At 36.9% G+C, this 19,971-nt stretch overlaps 1 protein-coding gene across 1 annotated transcript in view; it reads right to left on the reverse strand.

The window, feature by feature from the left end:
* Positions 1-19,085, reverse strand: part of LOC121371868 (sodium/calcium exchanger 1-like) — a 130,454-nt gene extending 111,369 nt beyond the window's left edge. Inside the window, exon 1 of the mRNA XM_041498079.1 lies at positions 16,430-19,085. Within this exon, the coding sequence (XP_041354013.1) occupies positions 16,430-18,231 (1,802 nt within the window). The 5' untranslated portion in view covers positions 18,232-19,085. The remainder of the gene's footprint in view (positions 1-16,429) is intronic.
* Positions 19,086-19,971: the final 886 nt, after the last annotated feature.

Genomic DNA, 19,971 nt, shown 5'->3' on the forward strand with positions numbered 1-19,971 from the left:
CAGATGGCTGTATCAGCTGGACATAAAGAAATGCATCAATCAAACATAAGCAATGGTAATAAAAATCACTTATTATTGAATATTCTCATTATTTTTGGTGGTGCATTTAATCCTGTTTATGTTTTCAAAACCTCTAGCTCTAATTCTCTCTGCATGAATGAATCATTGAATGAATGAATGTTTAACGACACCCCAGCACAAAATTACACATCGGCTATTGAGTGTAGGAAAAGATAAGTACATGTATATATGGAAATATTATTTACACCAGAATAAAATTTATATAATTATCAATTCTCACTGCATGCAAATCCTAGATATATGACATATAAGTCATAGACATTAATATGTAAACCAGTTTTAAAGCAATATTTCAAAATTTCATTTCATTTCATGTTTGTACCAGAGTCATCATGAATTTTACATTAAAAAATCATTAGTAATTTTTTTATGGTAAAATATGGTTGATATATAATTCATATGTATCAGGGTTAACACTGGAACAAATTTAGTTTTAGCCAATTTTGAGATATACAGATAATTTCTTTGAAAACTATTAAAATGTGGTTAATCTAAGTATAAAAAATAGCAATTGGGTAAGTTAGCAGTGGACAGGGTGAGCCCTGGTGTATGGTGTCAGTGTGCTACATTAGATTATGTCAACTGTTTATTCTTATTCTGTCATGACTAGTTCACACAGCATTCACTGTGTAAAAAAACCAAAACAACTCTTCCCCCAACCCCCCCCCCCCCCCCCCACCCCCCACACACACACAATACACACACAAACTTATTGCTTGGAAAAACTGTAATTACCAGCACAAATCACATATGGACAATAAATTGATATCTACAAAGCAGTACATGATTGGTATTTCAATGCAACACATCTTTAAGTACAAATAAGTTGACTACAAAGCAGTACGTTATTGGTATTTCAATGCCACACATAAGTACTGCACTATCAGTTAATCTGGTAGCCTACATTCTAAATGAAAGCAATTCAAGTTTGCCAACCGTGAATACACCATCCCCATTTAATAAGTGTTTTAATCAATAAAAGTGAACTCCACACATTGAGAGAATGGGATTAATTGTTGACAAATATCTTCATTTTAGCCGAGTGTGCTCATACAAACAAGTAACTGATTTCATTGATTTTTATTCTTCATCAATTTGTCCTTTAGATGCTGGTACGTAGAATAAAGCAATCACTGTGAACCCCGGGTGACGATAAACTTGTTACATCTACACATCTGTCAGTAGTCTTGTACACTAATGTGATAACAGATGCAGACTCAAAGTCAATCATTACCATATATATATAACATATATATATACATGTATGTGTATATATATACCGTATATATATATATATAGATAAAATTAGACCAAGATGACAGAGACTGGTGGGGTGACGTAAGCTATATATTAATTTGATTTTAAACTGGGTGGGGGTGTGCAATACACAATTTTTAGTTGAGAAGACAGTGCCCTCTTACCCTCTCCCCCTTCCCAGCTTCTGATGCCTAAAACTAAATTTTGTTATCATCCATCATTCAGGCATTTTCATTTAATTCAGGCAAAAATCGGTCTCCCACTCCCCATCCTCACCCCTCCAAATGGGAGCCTGTACATCTATGATGGCTGATGCATATATTAATGTTAAAGACATAGTGGTGTTAGTTTCTTGCATTATGGGTGATATATACATCTGCTTCCCATAGAAATGAGCAGCATGCATGGTACCATATATAGGGGCAGGAGATAGGGATGAAATGCTGAAGTAATTAAATCATCACATCACTGCTGTATGTACACACACCACCAATTAGTCGTTCAGGATCATGTAACGTGATCTGCAACCCTCTGTAGCAGCAGCATCTGCTAGCAGAAAAACTAAATTATTCTACCACTGGTATGACATAATGTAGTATGGTAGTTTGATACTTCAGTAGCAGCAGCATCCGCTAGCAGAGAAACTAAATCATGTATTACATAATGTAGTATGGTAGTTTGATACTTCTGTAGCAGCAGCATCCGCTAGCAGAGAAACTAAATCATTCTACTACTGGTATTATATAATGTAGTATGGTAGTTTGATACTTCAGTAGCAGCAGCATCCGCTAGCAGAGAAACTAAATCATGTATTACATATGTAGTATGGTAGTTTGATACTTCAGTAGCAGCAGCATCCGCTAGCAGAGAAACTAAATCATTCTACTACTGGTATTACATAATGTAGTATGGTAGTTTGATACTTCAGTAGCAGCAGCATCCGCTAGCAGAGAAACTAAATCATTCTACTACTGGTATTACATAATGTAGTATGGTAATTTGATACTTCGGTAGCAGCAGCATCCGCTAGCAGAGAAACTAAATCATTCTACTACTGGTATGACATAATGTAGTATGGTAGTTTGATACTTCAGTAGCAGCAGCATCGGCTAGCAGAGAAACTAAATCATGTATTACATAATGTAGTATGGTAGTTTGATACTTCGGTAGCAGCAGCATCGGCTAGCAGAGAAACTAAATCATGTATTACATAATGTAGTATGGTAGTTTGATACTTCAGTAGCAGCAGCATCCGCTAGCAGAGAAACTAAATCATTCTACTACTGGTATGACATAATGTAGTATGGTAGTTTGATACTTCAGTAGCAGCAGCATCTGCTAGCAGAGAAACTAAATCATGTATTACATATGTAGTATGGTAGTTTGATACTTCAGTAGCAGCAGCATCGGCTAGCAGAGAAACTAAATCATGTATTACATAATGTAGTATGGTAGTTTGATACTTCTGTAGCAGCAGCATCGGCTAGCAGAGAAACTAAATCATGTATTACATAATGTAGTATGGTAGTTTGATACTTCTGTAGCAGCAGCATCTGCTAGCAGAGAAACTCAATCATTCTACTACTGGTATTACATAATGTAGTATGGTAGTTTGATACTTCAGTAGCAGCAGCATCTGCTAGCAGAGAAACTAAATCATGTATTACATAATGTAGTATGGTAGTTTGATACTTCAGTAGCAGCAGCATCTGCTAGCAGAGAAACTAAATCATGTATTACATAATGTAGTATGGTAGTTTGATACTTCTGTAGCAGCAGCATCCGCTAGCAGAGAAACTCAATCATTCTACTACTGGTATTACATAATGTAGTATGGTAGTTTGATACTTCAGTAGCAGCAGCATCCACTAGCAGAGATACTAAATCATGTATTACATAATGTAGTATGGTAGTTTGATACTTCAGTAGCAGCAGCATCCACTAGCAGAGAAACTAAATCATGTATTACATAATGTAGTATGGTAGTTTGATACTTCAGTAGCAGCAGCATCCGCTAGCAGAGAAACTAAATCATTCTACCACATAACGTAGTATGATAGTTTGGCACTTCGCATAAACAGATTCTTTTTAAGGATTCCCTTCATCTTTTTCAAGATGACCCCTGCTACTGTCACTAATTAATCATTAACAGTCATTCAAATTATTTACAGTTAAAACCGTCTCAACTCCGAAGAAAATTATGCTGTTACATGCACACATAAAATATGTACAGTATGTCTAATGAGAAAAGGGGCAGAACCTAGCCCAGTGGTAAAGTGCTTGCTTGATGAGCAGTCAGTCTACGATCAATCTGCATAAGTGGGCCCATTGGGATATTTTTTTGTTCCTGACAGTTTTCTACAAGTGGTTTAACAAAGGTCATGGTTTGTACCATCTTGGGTCAACAGGCTGGTAGGTACTGGGTTCAGATCCCAGTCAAGGCATGGGATTTTTAATCCAGATACCGACTCCAAACCCTGAGTGAGTGCTCCGCAAGTCTCAATGGGTAGGTGTAAACCACTTGCCAGTGATCCATAACTGGTTCAGCAAAGGTCATGGCTTGTGCTATCCTGCCTGTGGGAAGCGCAAATAAAAGATCCCTTGCTGCTAATCGGAAAGAGTAGCCCATGAAGTGGTGACAGCGGGTTTCCTCTCAAAATCTGTGTGGTCCTTAACCATGTGTCTGACGCCATATAACCGTAAATAAAATGTGTTGAGTGTGTCGTTAAATAAAACATTTCTTTCTTTACATATAAAAAATCCCATGCTGCCATTCGGAAAGACTAGACCATTGCATGGCAGCAGCGGGTTTCTTCTCATTATCTGCATGGCCTGATGTCTTTTAAATAAAATGTTTTAAGTGTGTTGTTCAATAAAACATTAATTCCTTCCTTCAGTTAGACAATATTTATGATAAATCATACACTAGAACAGACTGTTCACCGCCAGAGACTTGCAAACAAAACTTACCATTCATACAGTACTACACAATACATGTATTGATGAATACTTCATTTTATACATGCAAAAAATATCATATTAACAAAAAGTTAACAAAAACAGCCTCACTAATCTGTAAAACTTTAAAAATAATTATTGAAGCCATATGCCATCAATATTCATGTATGGATTTGTACTCTTCTTTGATTAGTATCAATATTTGCAAAAAGTTTTTAAAAAAATGGAAAAAACCTTGAGAGCCAACATATTAGTAAATGGCAGGATTCATTTGTATCACATACATAAACAGGAGATTAGAAACTGGCACATATTAGGAATTATTTAAAAGGCTATTAGTTGTGTAGTAATTAGTTTATAGCTCTTTTACAAGAAACAGAATGTCCTGCGGAGACCATATAATCAGTTTTAATCACATGCATACAGTGTTTCATTAATCTCAAACTGTTCACTTAATCACGGTCTTCCAATTCTTAATAAAAAGCTTTGGCATGGGTAATTGAAGACATTAAAATGTTGAGAGAAGCTATTTTGTCAGCTGTATTTAGTCAAATGTAAGCCGGGTCTGCTTGGACAATAATCAGTTAAAGTTGTCTGGTAGTGGCATCCACGTTCAATCTTCTCAACCTACACACTGTGCTTTGTGACATACGTTTGGTGGTGGGAGGGAAAGAGAATCATGACAGCCAGACTAACAATGAGTGAGCTGGTAGCCATTATACCACACGAGTCTCCAGGGATGGGGTGGGATATATTAAAATGATTAACAGCAATAACGGCTGGTGGATTGTCACAATTAAAACTTTATTCAGAATGTAAATTACACTAAAAGCAGCCAACAGCAAGGCAAGTATTAACATGCTGGTACCACCGTGTGGCCATGTCCATATTCTACAGAACTGGGGCTACTCAATTGGATTTTGATCAGTCTACAAATATGTGCAAGAGCTCATCAGAGCTTATACATTTCATTATTTTCATATGAATGGACATGTTTATAACCATAGCAATGTTGATGTATACTTTAAATCATGATGAAATTTGATTAAAAATCCAATAACATACATCAACTATATTCAGTGCTTAATCATATATTAATGTATGCATTTTTAATGAGGCTCTTTATTTGAATTTTTGGTATCAAAAAATCAGAATGCATTCATGGCAGTCATTTATTTTGTGCTGGTATTCAGTTAAAGGTAGTGTTGTACAGATGACCTACTGAAGGTAGTGTCACACCAGTAATTCCAGAGACAGTAATATTAAAAGTTTGCTAAGGATCACATATATTATTGACCATGAACAATTGCAGGGGTTGCATTATACAATGGTCATTAATGACTAGATTTATATTATCAACAGGAAATCATAGTGCAAACTGAGTGGCCAGCTTGATCTCCGGACCTCAATCCAATTAAACACAGTGGTAGAAATTAGGAAATATTTTCACTGGCCTGGGGGGACTAGTAGCTGAGGAAAGTTACTAGTCCCCAGGAAAAAATCACTAGCCCCCCACCCACACTTCATTAATGAAGCAGTTTGAGAAGACAAAATCTATATGGGAACTATACACGGCAACTAAAATAAGCGTAAGTAACAAAAACAAACACTGTTTCCACAGGTTCAGTTCAAGTATAACATGCCAGACCAACTTGGTCGTCATTCAGCAAATGTTTTTATTTTTTTAAATTACACTCCCCACCCCCCAAGGCGGCAGCAAAGGGTGGAGTGTTTACAAAAAATAACAGCAATTATAATATTAAATTAATTTAAGTCATAAAACTCAGGAATTATCTTTACTGTTACTGAATTATTTTATTCTGTCCTAATACACTCGGATGTCCATTGGTAAACTCAGGACTCTCCACTCGAGACATTTGGAAGCAGCTATTTAAAATCAATCGATGCCAACATGATCTATTACAATGCGTTTAATTAAAGACTGTATTTATTACCAAAAATAAAAAACATATATTCTTCCGAACATGCCTCATCTATACTAGTGGAAAAAAGTTCCTGTGCATGGTAAAAAGTTGAATAAAATCATAATCGCAAGTTGTAAAATAATAACATTATCAGGAGCCATGTGCCCAACCATTATGTTCAAAACTTTATCCTCGATATTGCAATCACACGTGTTGCTCATGTGCCGCACATGCACGACTCGTAACCTGATTTGCTGATCACGTGATACAGGTGCACATGTCCTTGTTTATTTTGCAACGGAAAACGGTAGAGGACAAAATGACTGGCTAGAAAAACAACTTTGATTAATTATAAATGATGTTGACGTCATGCCACGCCTATCTGAATTTGAACGTCACCACGCGGTCGATATGCTCGAAACTGGAATGGTCGCAAGACATTTTGGCCGTGCATTGAAACACGATACAGAATTTGTGGCGACATTACCAACAGCAGGGCAACACCAGAGACATACCACTTTCAGATCGCCGGGTAACACATCTTCTGAATCGATTTCGGGTGGCAACTTTGACAGCCAGAATCATCCCTGGGTTGAGAGTAATCGGTGCCAGGACAGTTCACAACCGTTTATTAGAGCACAACATCAGGCCGCGACGCCCAGCAATACGTCCTATTCTGCTACAACGTCACTGAAATGCGTGTCTAGCATGGAGTAGACAGCACTTACGATTCACCCAGGCGACTGGTCAGGTGTGCTATTCACGGACGAGTCCAGATTCCATTTGGACGGTAGTGACGATCGAAATTGAGTCTACAGACGTGTTAACGAACGCTACGCTGACGATTGCGTTGTGCAGTGTGCAGGTTTCAGCGGTGGGAGCATCATGGTGTGGGGAGGCATCACATCACACGGGAGGACGCAGCTGGTGATTGTGGCTGGAAATCTGACTGCCATACGCTACAGGGATGAGATCATAAGACCGCATGTGCTCCCGTTCCTTCAAGGTCAACGTGGCCCCGTCATCTTGCAGTAAGACAACGCTTGCCCTCACGTCGCACGTGTAGTGACCAACTTCCTGGGACAGCAGAATGTTAACACAGTGCCTTGGCCCACTGTTTCGCCTGACCTTTAGCCCATTGAGCACCTATGGGATGAAATGGAGAGATGCCTACGTCTCCTGCCAAACCAGCCGTTGACCTTGAACCAACTGGGTCGTGACCTTGTTAGGTGTGGAACAACATCCCACAAGGGTTTCTGAACCATCTGGTGTCATCAATGAGACATTGTTGTCAGGCCTGTGTGCACGCACATGGTGGCCATACACAGTATTGACATTGTGAACTCACTTTCGACGCCACCCCTCTTCATGACCCCAGAGATTGGTAACGACAATGACAGACGTTTTTTTCTGGATTTGGTATTGATCGTAAATAGCAAATAAATAATGTGTCAAATAATTGTATTGATTTACTTACAAATAAGAAAATCACACCACTTTTAGTAATGCTAAGGAACTTTTTTCCACTAGTATATAATCCGAATATTACGACAATTTTCGGAATTTCGGAAACAAAAACCAGAAAGTTCTTATTGTGTTGCAGTAAATATCCGGATTTATCGAGACCAAACAAAACTGCGATACTTTTGACTGTCAATCTATTATCTGTCATGGCAATTTATTTTGATGAAATATATCTACAGTTTGTATGTTTAACAGGTTTCATTGGTAAAATAGTTTGACTGTCTGCATCATGAATCTGGGTCACAACTGCCCAGTATTACTCGCCTGGGGGACTAGCACCATTTAAATTGTACTCACCCCCAGGGATTTCTACTCGCTTGGGGCAAGCGTTAGCTTCTATCCCTGAAACACGTGCAGCATATAACGTGCAGCCATCTCACAGTGCCCGGTCTAGTCACAGTGCAGGACCTAGAAGTCACACTTTTGGAGGACTGGGATGATCTTCCAGTGATACATGTTCAAAGACTTGATTAGGAGCATTACGATACAGAAATAAAGAAGTTTGTTTTGGTTAACACCACCAATATAGCACATTGATTTATTAATCATCGGCTATTGGATATCAAACATTTGGTAATTGTGACATACAGTCTTAGAGAGGAAACCCGCTACATTTTTCCATCAGTAGCAAGGGATCTTTTATGTGCACCACTCCACAGACAGGAAAGCACATACCACAACCTTTGATATACCAGTTATGATGCACTGGCTGGAATGACGGAGATCAATCCCAGTCCTACCACACATCAGGTGAACATTTTAACCACTGAACTACGTCCCGCACACATGACAAGACGATGCCAGGTTGTTACCGTAGCAAGTGGTGCTACACACATTATCAATATCATTGAGCATCCATTAGAGATGTCATTGTTGTTTGTTACATGTACTCAACATCATGTGTGATTTCTAAAAATACAGTTTTAAGGGGTGCACTGATCCAATGCCTTGTAGCCAATTTTTCCGATCTGGATGTTTTTTTTTGTTTGTTGCAATTTTCCATTCATTAAACATTCAACTGGTGCACATATTAGTATTATTTGGTGATTAATGTTGAACACGTTAATGATAAATGAAATGAAATTCATAATCCCTAGCAAACTTCGAGTAATATATAAATTTGGCCGTAACAGGATAAAGCTAATATCCTTCGTCATTAACTAGTTATTATTTTATCCTGCAGTCCGTAAAAATTAAGGGGGAAATTATTATTGTACGATGACCTAGAGGCCAAATGAGCTATTTTGCTTTAATCGATCATGATAATTGGTCAATAGAAACTATGGTTGTAGGATAAATGTATATATTATCAGGACAAACAAAATCCTGCAAATGGACACTATTTATGCAAAACCTAAGTGCACACAGGGAACACATTTTGTGTGGTACTCTCTTTCGATAGCCTCATTACAACTAGAATATGTCGTGTACACTACTTCATTCTGGCACAGACCTAACTGATATTCTCTGGGAATCATTAGAAAGAATATGTCAGATTATTTATTAAAAATCCAGCAATAATAGACTGGCAAATGAGGAGTACTTAAAAGTGTAGGCCCAGTGGAAAAATAAAATAAACAATAGTCGGTTTATGCCAACCACTCTTCATTGCATATTACTTCTGCGGTCAGATCTGCATTCAATATAGTTTTATTGGGAAACTTGGAGATATGCAATAAAGAGATGCCATAAAAATTTACTGGGTTACAGTATTTGAAATAATTTTTGTGAACTCTCCAATGGCTGATATGCAAGTGGATATGTTTTAACTGTTAGTGCATGTATGCACCCTGCTTGCTATTGAAACAATAATGGTCAATGATTGAACATTGGTAATACTAAAAGTGATACTATTACTATACAGAAATTCACATAGTCAGTTGCCCCCTATAATAAATGATCCAGTTAGTGCATACATAAACATGATCACTATTTTCAGTTCATCAATGTTAAATTCATATGGTACCAGATGCATTCGACATTGTCAATTGATTTACACAGCATGATGAATTGGCACCAGGCCTCAAGTTACATGATATATCAGTATTTGATCTAACATGATACAAGTAACATGGAATAAACGCATTTATTTTCAAATAGTATCTAGAGAATAATAGGGTTTTTTTAGAGGGGTTTTAGGGGTGTTTTTTTACTCAACTCGACATTATTGGCATTTGAACTGACAGTGTATAAAAGTGTTAATATTATTTGATCAGCATTTTTAAAGAGATTTTTCTTAAAAAATAATTTATTGCTAACTTGAACAAAATAATAAAGAAAAAAAGGTTGTGGTATGTGCTTGTCATAAATACAAAAATATACTTTTTGTGTTCTAGGACTATTCTAGGACTAAGTTAAAAGCTACTAGGCGAAAATAAAAATTAGGTTTGTTCGTCCTAATCTGACTGACCCATGAAAATCGTCCCATATCAAAATATTTTTTGACCTCTTTTGGGGAAGAATTTTTTGTTAATATTTAACCAATTTTAATGTAGGCTTAAACAAGTATAATATTGATCTGTAGATAATATTTGTCAAACATTTTAAGACCTTGATATAATTTAACAAAAATTTATAAACATCAGTTTGGATTCATTGGAAATTAGAAATTCTGTAAAATGCTTTTCATAGTAACGAGAACACATATTCGTAATACATGGTACATACTCTTGTGACAGGCAAAATGGGTTTCACACTAAATCAATCTGACGGTAGCTGCACAGGTACCATGAACCAGATAAGGCTATGTATTGGCATGCTTTGACATTCACAAAGTTAATATTAGGGGTTATTTTGTCTGACACTAGGTACACTCACTAGAATGCCATCACATTTGCTATTAAAATAGACCCAAATCAGTCTGAAAGAAGCTATACAAGTGTTGAACTCCGCGGAGAATCCATAAGGAAGCATTTTATAACGAAAGTAGACACTGGTTGTGAAGGAAATAACTGGACACGTTGAACGCTGTTGAAAAAGCTGGTTAGAACATTACCATCAAGCACATATGACGTACATCTAGGTCAGCGATTTCCAAATACACGCAGTTTTCTAAAACATTGATGCTATGAGCCAACACATATTTGTTTGGATGTTCAGATGAGTAATTATAGATTTGGCACGAATGATCCCTTTTCAACTGATAATATTCAACTGGTTTTACAGATGAGCAACAAAATCATTTGTGCAACATTTTATGCACTGCAATTTATTTTTCTTCCACCTGCTAAACAAAATTTGAAATAATGAAGTCATAGGAAATCCTGAATGTTTTTATGCGTGTGGTGTTTTACATTTAAAACATGTTTAAGATAAGATATTATTTAAAAAATAAAGAAAAATTAGGATATATGTTTATTTTGTTGCAGGGGGGGGGATGGAACTCTTGCTATGGCTGAAACTCAGGATAGTCCTTTTAATTTTCGAACAGCATATGACTGTGTGCACATAGCAAAATTATCGAAGGGAACGTGCAACTATGTTACTAAACTTTTTCAAGACTTCTAAACACAGCACCGATTTTGTATATCCAAGGTCCCGACATTGTATCCACTGCGATGCCGATTTCAAACCGATACATTGTATCTTTCTCACACTGGCAAGCCACAATGTTCCTCCAACAACAGTGATAATTTCTTTTAAACATTTTCTGACAAACGTACAGCTTTTACACGAACGATCCATCCATCCTTAAACCGGTTCTGCACACTATGGTATTTAACAATAGCCTTGAAGCATAAACCAGCCTAACTCTATATAGACTGAGCTATTTACTACAGGACTGTAGTACAGACTAGTCTAACTCTATACAGACTGAGTTATTTACTACAGGACTGTAGTACAGACTAGCCTAACTCTATACAGACCGAGCTATTTACTACAGGACTGTAGTACAGACTAGTCTAAACTCTATACAGACTGAGATATTTACTACAGGACTGCAGTACAGACTAGTCTAACTCTATACAGACTGAGTTATTTACTACAGTACTGTAGTACAGACTTCATGTCAAACATCCATGCAGCTGACGATTAAAGATTGTACCATGGTGTTATGAAGAAAAAAATTGTTTCCAAAATTATGAAGTTAATTATTTATTGATTATTTGTTCCAAGGCATCATGAAGCAGTGATATTAAAAAGTTAATTCATTAAAAGTAATTTATAAAAATACATTTTCACTGTGCCTTTCAGGCAAATGAATGATGTACACTTTTCATTTTTAGCTATACCATGAATCTAATTGTCTGGGACTTTAATCTGTTCCAGTCTGCCATAATGGATTTTTTTACCAATTCCGTGCCCATCTATTTGAGAGACTCTCGAAGTCACGAACACATCCAGTGAATTGCAAATGGACAATAAAAATAACATTACTTAGACTGGTGATTACTGGTAAATTGACGCACATACATCAATGAGTCCGAGTTTACCTCTGGGGTTTTAGCTGGACTAAAGAATGCGGTTAAACATTAACATGAAGAAACCAAAACTAAATTTCAAAATGTGGCATGTCTAGGTATATATCTTATATATCATTCATATGTGTATTTATATTATTAAAATTAACAAAACTTAACTGTTTGAGTTTTTTAAAATTAAAATGCTCAATTTTTAGATTATTTATTATCATTACTCACTTATTAACATCAAGTAATGAATGAAAAACAGCCTACAAACATTTAAACCCAATTATGTTGGTCATTTACAGCTCTAGATTGAGAGGAGGTTGGCTTGTTGAGAAATATTTTATGTGAAATGGGAATAGAAAAATATCCTGATTTTTATGCCATATTTAACATGTAACACCTGCTAGAATGCACATGTATAGTACTACCTTAAAAAGGCCAACATTAATTAATATAAATCAAGTATATTTCAACTCGAATAACTTCGAAGATAATAATTTAATCACATGAATAATAAAATAAGATACTAGAAGGAAGCTCTACTAATAGAAGTATTCTACAAATGATTTCTATGATTAAAAAATCTAATTGTACTAAGCTGACCATGAAAATTAGTCAAGTACACTAAGTATGGACAACGTCTGTGTATAATAACCCTAGATAGTTTGAGAGATTTAATGCATGCATGGCATTAATATGGGTTATGTAGGCCTACCTGAGTACTGTTATATACACACCTTTAAATATACCTTTTTCATCCACATTTTTTTTTTTTTAATTTGTGAGACATCCGTTTTATAAAATTACAAAAATTGCACAGTGCACTTGGATTTAAATATATACATTATACATTATGTCCTCAGCCACTGGATTACTTGTAATGATTTTTAATCAGTCACAGAATCTGTCAGAGAGCAATACGCATGTGTTTGTTGTAAATCATGTTGCTCAATCTACACCACTGGCGCCACTTGTATCATGAGGGCCAACTTACCAAAGGCAGATTTCAGACACGGGCAAATTTAATTTAGCATCTGTTGTGACAGAAGACCTAGTTTACTGGTGGAAAAATATAGCAGCCCACTGGATTTTTGTAGCCAAAACACCCCAGGATAACACTAAGGTTGGTCCCTGGTACACGAGTTTTATGTATATATCCCAGAAACATTTGAAACCATTCTCTAGATCTTGATACAGAAATCATTTGTGTATGTACATATGAAGGGCAGATGTATGAAATAGCAATAAATTTGGATGGAATGGCTCATTTTTCAGACATTCGTTTTTGACGGGTGCGAGCGCTATCATGCCCGTGAACCCCCGTCAACTCAATCTGACGGGTGCGAAATAACGCGCCCCTAAATTGAACAAATCACGCTTGTATTTTTTTTTTGGAAGTCTGCCATTTTAATTGTTTATTGAATACAATCCACAAAGACACAAACCTTTCCATTCTGTTCACAATGAACTTCCTAGAATACTTTTTATAAACTGAAACTGAGCCAATCAGCTAGGAGTTCACTTATTATTAAGATCTTGTCGGTTTTGTTGTTTAATTTCGTACAATTTCGTAACATAGCATATAATTTACACTGTCGTTTTGATTATGTACAGAAAACATAATACGGTAGGTGCGTTGTCCAATAATTCTATGATATGTATAATGTTTATACATGTTGATATCACATTAAATGCGTACACCAACAAACAACAAATTTAGTAAAGCAGGTTTTGTTTTCGTTCATAGCATAGCTACGTACTCCAGACATTTCTACTTTCTGTTTCACAATACTGCCACGTGATTTAAAGCCATGGACATTGACCTTGGTACAGTCAGATTTCTAGTATATGTAATCGGTTGATGGGCACCTGAAACAAACCTACACCGATTTAATTTCAACTCAGTAATTCGAATTTACCGAGTGTAAAGCATGTATATTTTAAAATTAAATTTACATTAGGTTAGTTTTGTTGGGGTTTTTTTTTTTTTGATGGGTTGCTATGATTTGAGCTAGTAGTATGATAAATGACGTGTTAGCTATAGTATAGCAGTGATAGAAATATGCAGAATTTTTTACTAGTCCCCCGGACAAATATATCTAGAAATCTACTTTTCCGCCAATATTTTCACTTGTCCATATAAATGGTTTATTTAATTCAAGTATTGCTAAAAATGAAACTGCACTGAAAAAGTTTACTTGTCCACTGGACAACCACCGAGGCAAATTTTGCTTGTCCAATTAGATTTTCACTTGTCATGATAACAAGTGCTTATTTCGAACACTGTACAGTACAACGATAATCAAAGTTAATCCAGTTTGTAAGAATATATATTTATAAAAAATGTAGTAAGAGATATTTGGGTAGAAAACAATAGATGTTGACATTTTCTCTGTTATGACATTGTTATTATTATTTAAAATAGAGAATTTGCAGGTACATATCATGTATATTTTGATATGATAAATGTGATAACCCTGTGCCATGTGGATGTTACATTTTCACATTCAGTTCACAGGTTTGTGTCCATGGAGAAACCATATCATTCTGCGATGAGAACAAAAATTATTGTACTTGTTTAAATAAAACAGAATAAGCACAAACAAATCAATTTCAATTCCTTATTCATAAATAGTCAACAGATAATCATGATTCAGAATTTTAATGCAACATGATATGCATATAATACATAAGAAATCGACAATTTTTTTGTTCATGGTTTCTTTTTCTTGTGCAAGGCTGCAATGACCCATTCCTTCCATCTTCCATATTAGTTAATTTAGGATATTTATTTTGAAAACACAAAACATTAACCCTTAAGATATTTAATTTAGAAACTATTACTCCTCAAACTTAACCATGTTCATGGGTGCAATTCCTCTCGGTCTCATGCTTCTAATTCTGATTATTTTGAGGTGTGCAATTTTCCCTCATCTGCATTTTGAGGAGTGTGATTTCCACCACACCTCGTAAGCATTTTGAGGAGTGCGATTTTTAGCACTCCTGGCTTTTTCAAAAATGAAAGTCTGGTTTTTACACTGTTACCTGTAGTTCTAGTAATGTACAATAAACCAGCAGAGTATTAGTTGTTGAGGAATTACTACTCTGGTCAGCTGAATAATTAGTAAAACATGTGGCAATGTATCACAGAAGATCATAGGCAGGCAATTTGTAGAAAGCAGCCTGTTCTGTATCTGGTATGGTCCATGTGCTGGCAGGACTGGCATGTGCACTCCAGAGGAGCATGTTTGCTATTATCTGCAGGGTAGCCAACTCAGACACTCAAAATAACTTCACAATTGTAACATGCCAGCATGATCACCACAAATCAGTTACATGACTCAGAATTTATTAGTCCAAGAATAGACGGGCATTAACAAATGGTAATATATGTATGCACAATATCCATAATATCAATTGTTTAGAAGTTTTTTTCTTTAGTGAAGTATATTATGATATACAGATGAACATGAAGAGAACTATAAAATGACCCTTACTGCACATTTGTAGACTTATTAAATATTAATAGTATTTCACCATTTTATTATATTTTATATAATGAGGGGATCAAGAACTATGGCAAACTAGTTAAATAGTTCAATGGTGGATTTCTCAATGGGCTGAGAATGTAATGAATATGGTGGTATGTGAAACTGGTATGCTGATGGTGCTCACAAGACTGAGAACATTGAATCTGTTAATACTGTGGTAAAACACAACAGGCTGAAAACATGGGAGAATTTCTCAATATACTGGTGACTATGGTGGAAATATGACTGCGCAACTTAATTGATTTCTTTCTGGACGACGAAGGTGTGACTGATTCTTCTCGGGTCTGTGAGAGCTTGGTTTTCAAGAAAGACTAAACTTCCTATACAATATTATGTGATAGACATAATATTGTATATTGTTATTGCAATTGTGGTGTGAATGATGTGTTGGGTTGAATGAAAGGTGTTAATATTTCGTTGAAAGGTGGTATGTAAACGTGTGGTGTGTTGTGTAGTACAAGCCAAATTTGGATAAAATGTACAATGCAAATCATTCAGAAATCCACTCGAAACATGTACAGGTGAAAAGAAACTGCTTGAAAATGCAAAACTAATGAATAAACATTATCTGCAGATCTCTGCTAAATAAACAAATGCAATAAAATGTATTTTGTCTAATCATATTAATTAGGTTTTAAACAAATGAACTTCAATATTTACTTTGGACCCCAACTCCCATTCAACTCAACTAGAAGCATAATTTTTTTGAAAACCAATTACTTACTCAGTTTCATCATTTTCGAAGATAAGTTCTCCATTGACAACATCATAATCCTGCCCGGCCTTGGCTGTGCCATCTAACGCGTGATATGGAATCTTAACTGTGCCTCGAGCACCTGAAGATCTCACAACTTTCACATTCATTTCCCCAACAGACTCGGTCACAGTGTGTTCACTTTCTTCAAAATGAAATATGCCAGGATGATCATCATCTAATATCATCACAGTTGCTGTGAAAGGGTTCACAAGCTGTGCTTTAGCATCGGTGTGTCCACTTTCAAACATGCCTTGAGAATCGCCAACTCTTAAATTGCTCAACCTCACACAAAAATGTTCATCTTCCTCAAATATGTCATCATCAATGACGGTCACAGCAAACTGTTTGTGACTTTCCATGGGGTAGAAGACGAGGGTTCCCTCAGCATGTTCGTAATCAGAACCAGCATTAGCTGTTCCATCTTCAGTCTTGTAATCAACGTACAGTGTCTTCTCCATATCACCACCTTCCCTTGTCACTGTTAGATTGAATGTTCCAACATTTTCCATGACAGTGTAATGTCCAGGATCAAAATACACCCGAGTAATGTCAGGATCCACGTCATCCAGTTCAATTTTAATATCATCAATGCTAGACTTGCGTTCTATCTTGGCCTTTTTGATAACTTTACCACCACCAGTTAATTTTCTAGTGGCCTGGATTCGGTAGAAAGCTCTACTCTTGGGACCACGGTTGATTGCTTCTAGTTCAGCCATTTCTTCCAGGGTTTTCATGTCAATATTTGGGTTCTTTTGCCGCAGTTCTCGGAGGATTTCAATGAATTGTGCCCGATGCTGTTCGAAGTCACGGACATCATCATTTTCGGACTCCATTCCCTTGAAGGCAACTCCATCACTGGTCAAATGATTAGCCTTTCCATCAGCTAGCTCGGCATCACCCTCTGTCTGAACCACCACGCCTTTTCTACTGGCTCGGTACTTTTTAGACAGAAACTTGTAGATGAGTATTTTGCGGTCTGCAATATAAGCTGTGACCACAGTTCCAGGGAAAAATAAAAATGTCAAAATGGCTTCCCAAACGTGAACCTCCCCCGGACTGGATACAGCTAGAATAAAATACATCCACAAGTAAGCAAATATACTCCACGAAGCCGTTATGAAAAAAACACGAAGATGTTTTATGCGTCTAACTTCATTGTCTGGTATGCACATGACACATATTGAAGTAATAACAAATAAATTAAATGCGGCACTGCCAACAATTGTGCTAGGGCCCAATTCTCCAGCTACAAAGTTATTACCACAAATTTCAATAACTGATAGCAGAATTTCAGGTGCTGAAGACCCTAATGCCATCAGTGTCAAATTTGACACTGTCTCATTCCAAATCCTCACATTAACCACCGTCGTCACACCGTTTGGTTTCTTTATAACAATTTCTCTTTCCTTGGATGTAATCACTTCAATAGCTGCCATGAACCGATCTGCAACGATGGACACTCCAAGGAACATGTAAACCATTGCTACAAAATACACCGTGGCCCTTGCTGCTCTGTCTCCATCGCTGAGACCACCAATAGGTTTCCACAATGGCAACACCACCCCTTTCTCACATTCAGAAGCCAACATTGTGCATTGGGTTTCATTTTCCGAGCTACTAGTGGTCTTTAAAGTTGACATCATTGAAGTAGTTTGAGCTTCAGCTCCTGGTATTAATTCCAAAATGATTGTTATAGTCACTGCCACACACCCCAATGTCCAGTGACCGGGGCTGTACCCAACCCAATCCATCATCTTTTTTAATACCATGTTGAAGTTAAACAGGTAATCACTCTTTCTGCTTCAATAAACGATAGAATGTACGTCTTAACACCAACAATCAGTCTGTATTGGTAGATTGCACACCAATCAATATTAAGTGGATATTTCGCATTATTCCCACATGTGCCATATGTCAGTCAACTATATAATACTGTGTTAAAACAGTGCTGTGCAGGATGGCTTGTAGATTTACAATGAATACAGATGAGTTGTTTTTTTTCAATTAACTTTAGATTCTGCACAAGCTAACTGTAGCATGAAGTGTAAACGCGGTGCAACAGTTCTACCTACTGTCTTGTGCTATCCTATATTTAGTAAATGTAACGCAAATCCACTCCCGTAACGAGCTGCCGTATTTGTTGGCATCGGTTTACACTGTTGAGGCGGTCGATGCCGACGACTACCTTGGCTTCACTCGGGATATACCGCGGTTATCACACACAGCTACACATGTGTTGCTGGTAGCACTTCTAATTGTAACATCATGTCCACACTGCTAGTAGCGGTCACTTTACCAAATCTTCAATCAGCTGCTTTCAAAGAGTGCTAAAACTACTCACAATTTCTAACTCTGCCGGTGATACAAGACTAGTAGTGGTGAAAACGATGATTGGTGCTGCAACAGTAGTAGCAGTGAATCCGAGCCTCCGACACAAAGCTGGTAGCTAGCAGGCAAAGACAACGAAACGAAAAGCAGACAACATTTATCTAGCAAGCTGCGGTATGAAAACCGTTTCTTCTAGCCTCCACACATGGCTGTAGAATCTGCAACGGCTTCTATTGATGTCACACGCGCTAATCACCAACAGCAAACCCTACGTCTGACAGCACACCCGAGAAAACATGCAGACGACTATATCGCTCGCAGCGCCACCGAGAACAAGAGAAGACAACTTTGTAATTCGATTTCTCTTACTGTCAGACTATATAAATGTAAATTAGAACATTTTGACGGTGGGTTTTGTTTTTAATTAGTACAGACAATGTTATTAAATAATCTAACATTGTAAATATAAGATTATCTTTGAACAAAAATTATAATACCATCGACGTCCCAAATGCCTCTTTTATTAAAGATGTCAATTCGACCATTTCTCGACCACATTGGCCTAATCCCGACCACTTCAACCTAATCCCGACCAGCTGTTTATCACAGGTAGCCTACTTGACAAAAATACTTGATATATTTATATTTCATATATAAACTTGGTAAATCTGATGTAATATTATTTCCACAATACTTGCATATACTATCTCATAAGCGTATGCTGGGGGGGGGGGGGGGGGTGTCAACTTGCCTCCCCCATTTTCTGGAACAAATGTTCACTTTCGAGCTAAAACATTGGAGAAGTTCAGGCAAAATTATCTGACCTGAAAACGTGTCACCATGTATTTTCATCATTTATATAAAAATGCCAACAGTGATTCGTTTGGAATACTATATAGTTATAGCAATGTAATTTATACATAAACGTTGTTATTCAGATAAGATCATTTTCGTTTAATTCGGGCTCCCCCACCACTTTGCTCTCTCTCTCTCTCTCTCTCTCTCTCTCTCTCTCTCTCTCTCTCTCTCTCTCTCTCTCTCTCTCTCTCTCTCTCTCTCTCTCTCTCTCTCTCTCTCTCTCTCCCTACCCTCCCCTCCCAATGTGTGTGTCTCTGTGTGTGTGTATGTATGCGTCTGCGTCTCTCTCTCTCTCTCTCTCTCTCTCTCTGTGTGTGTGTGTG

This window comes from Gigantopelta aegis, chromosome 4 (assembly GCF_016097555.1).
Source record: "Gigantopelta aegis isolate Gae_Host chromosome 4, Gae_host_genome, whole genome shotgun sequence".
Taxonomy (NCBI): Eukaryota; Metazoa; Mollusca; class Gastropoda; order Neomphalida; family Peltospiridae; genus Gigantopelta; species Gigantopelta aegis.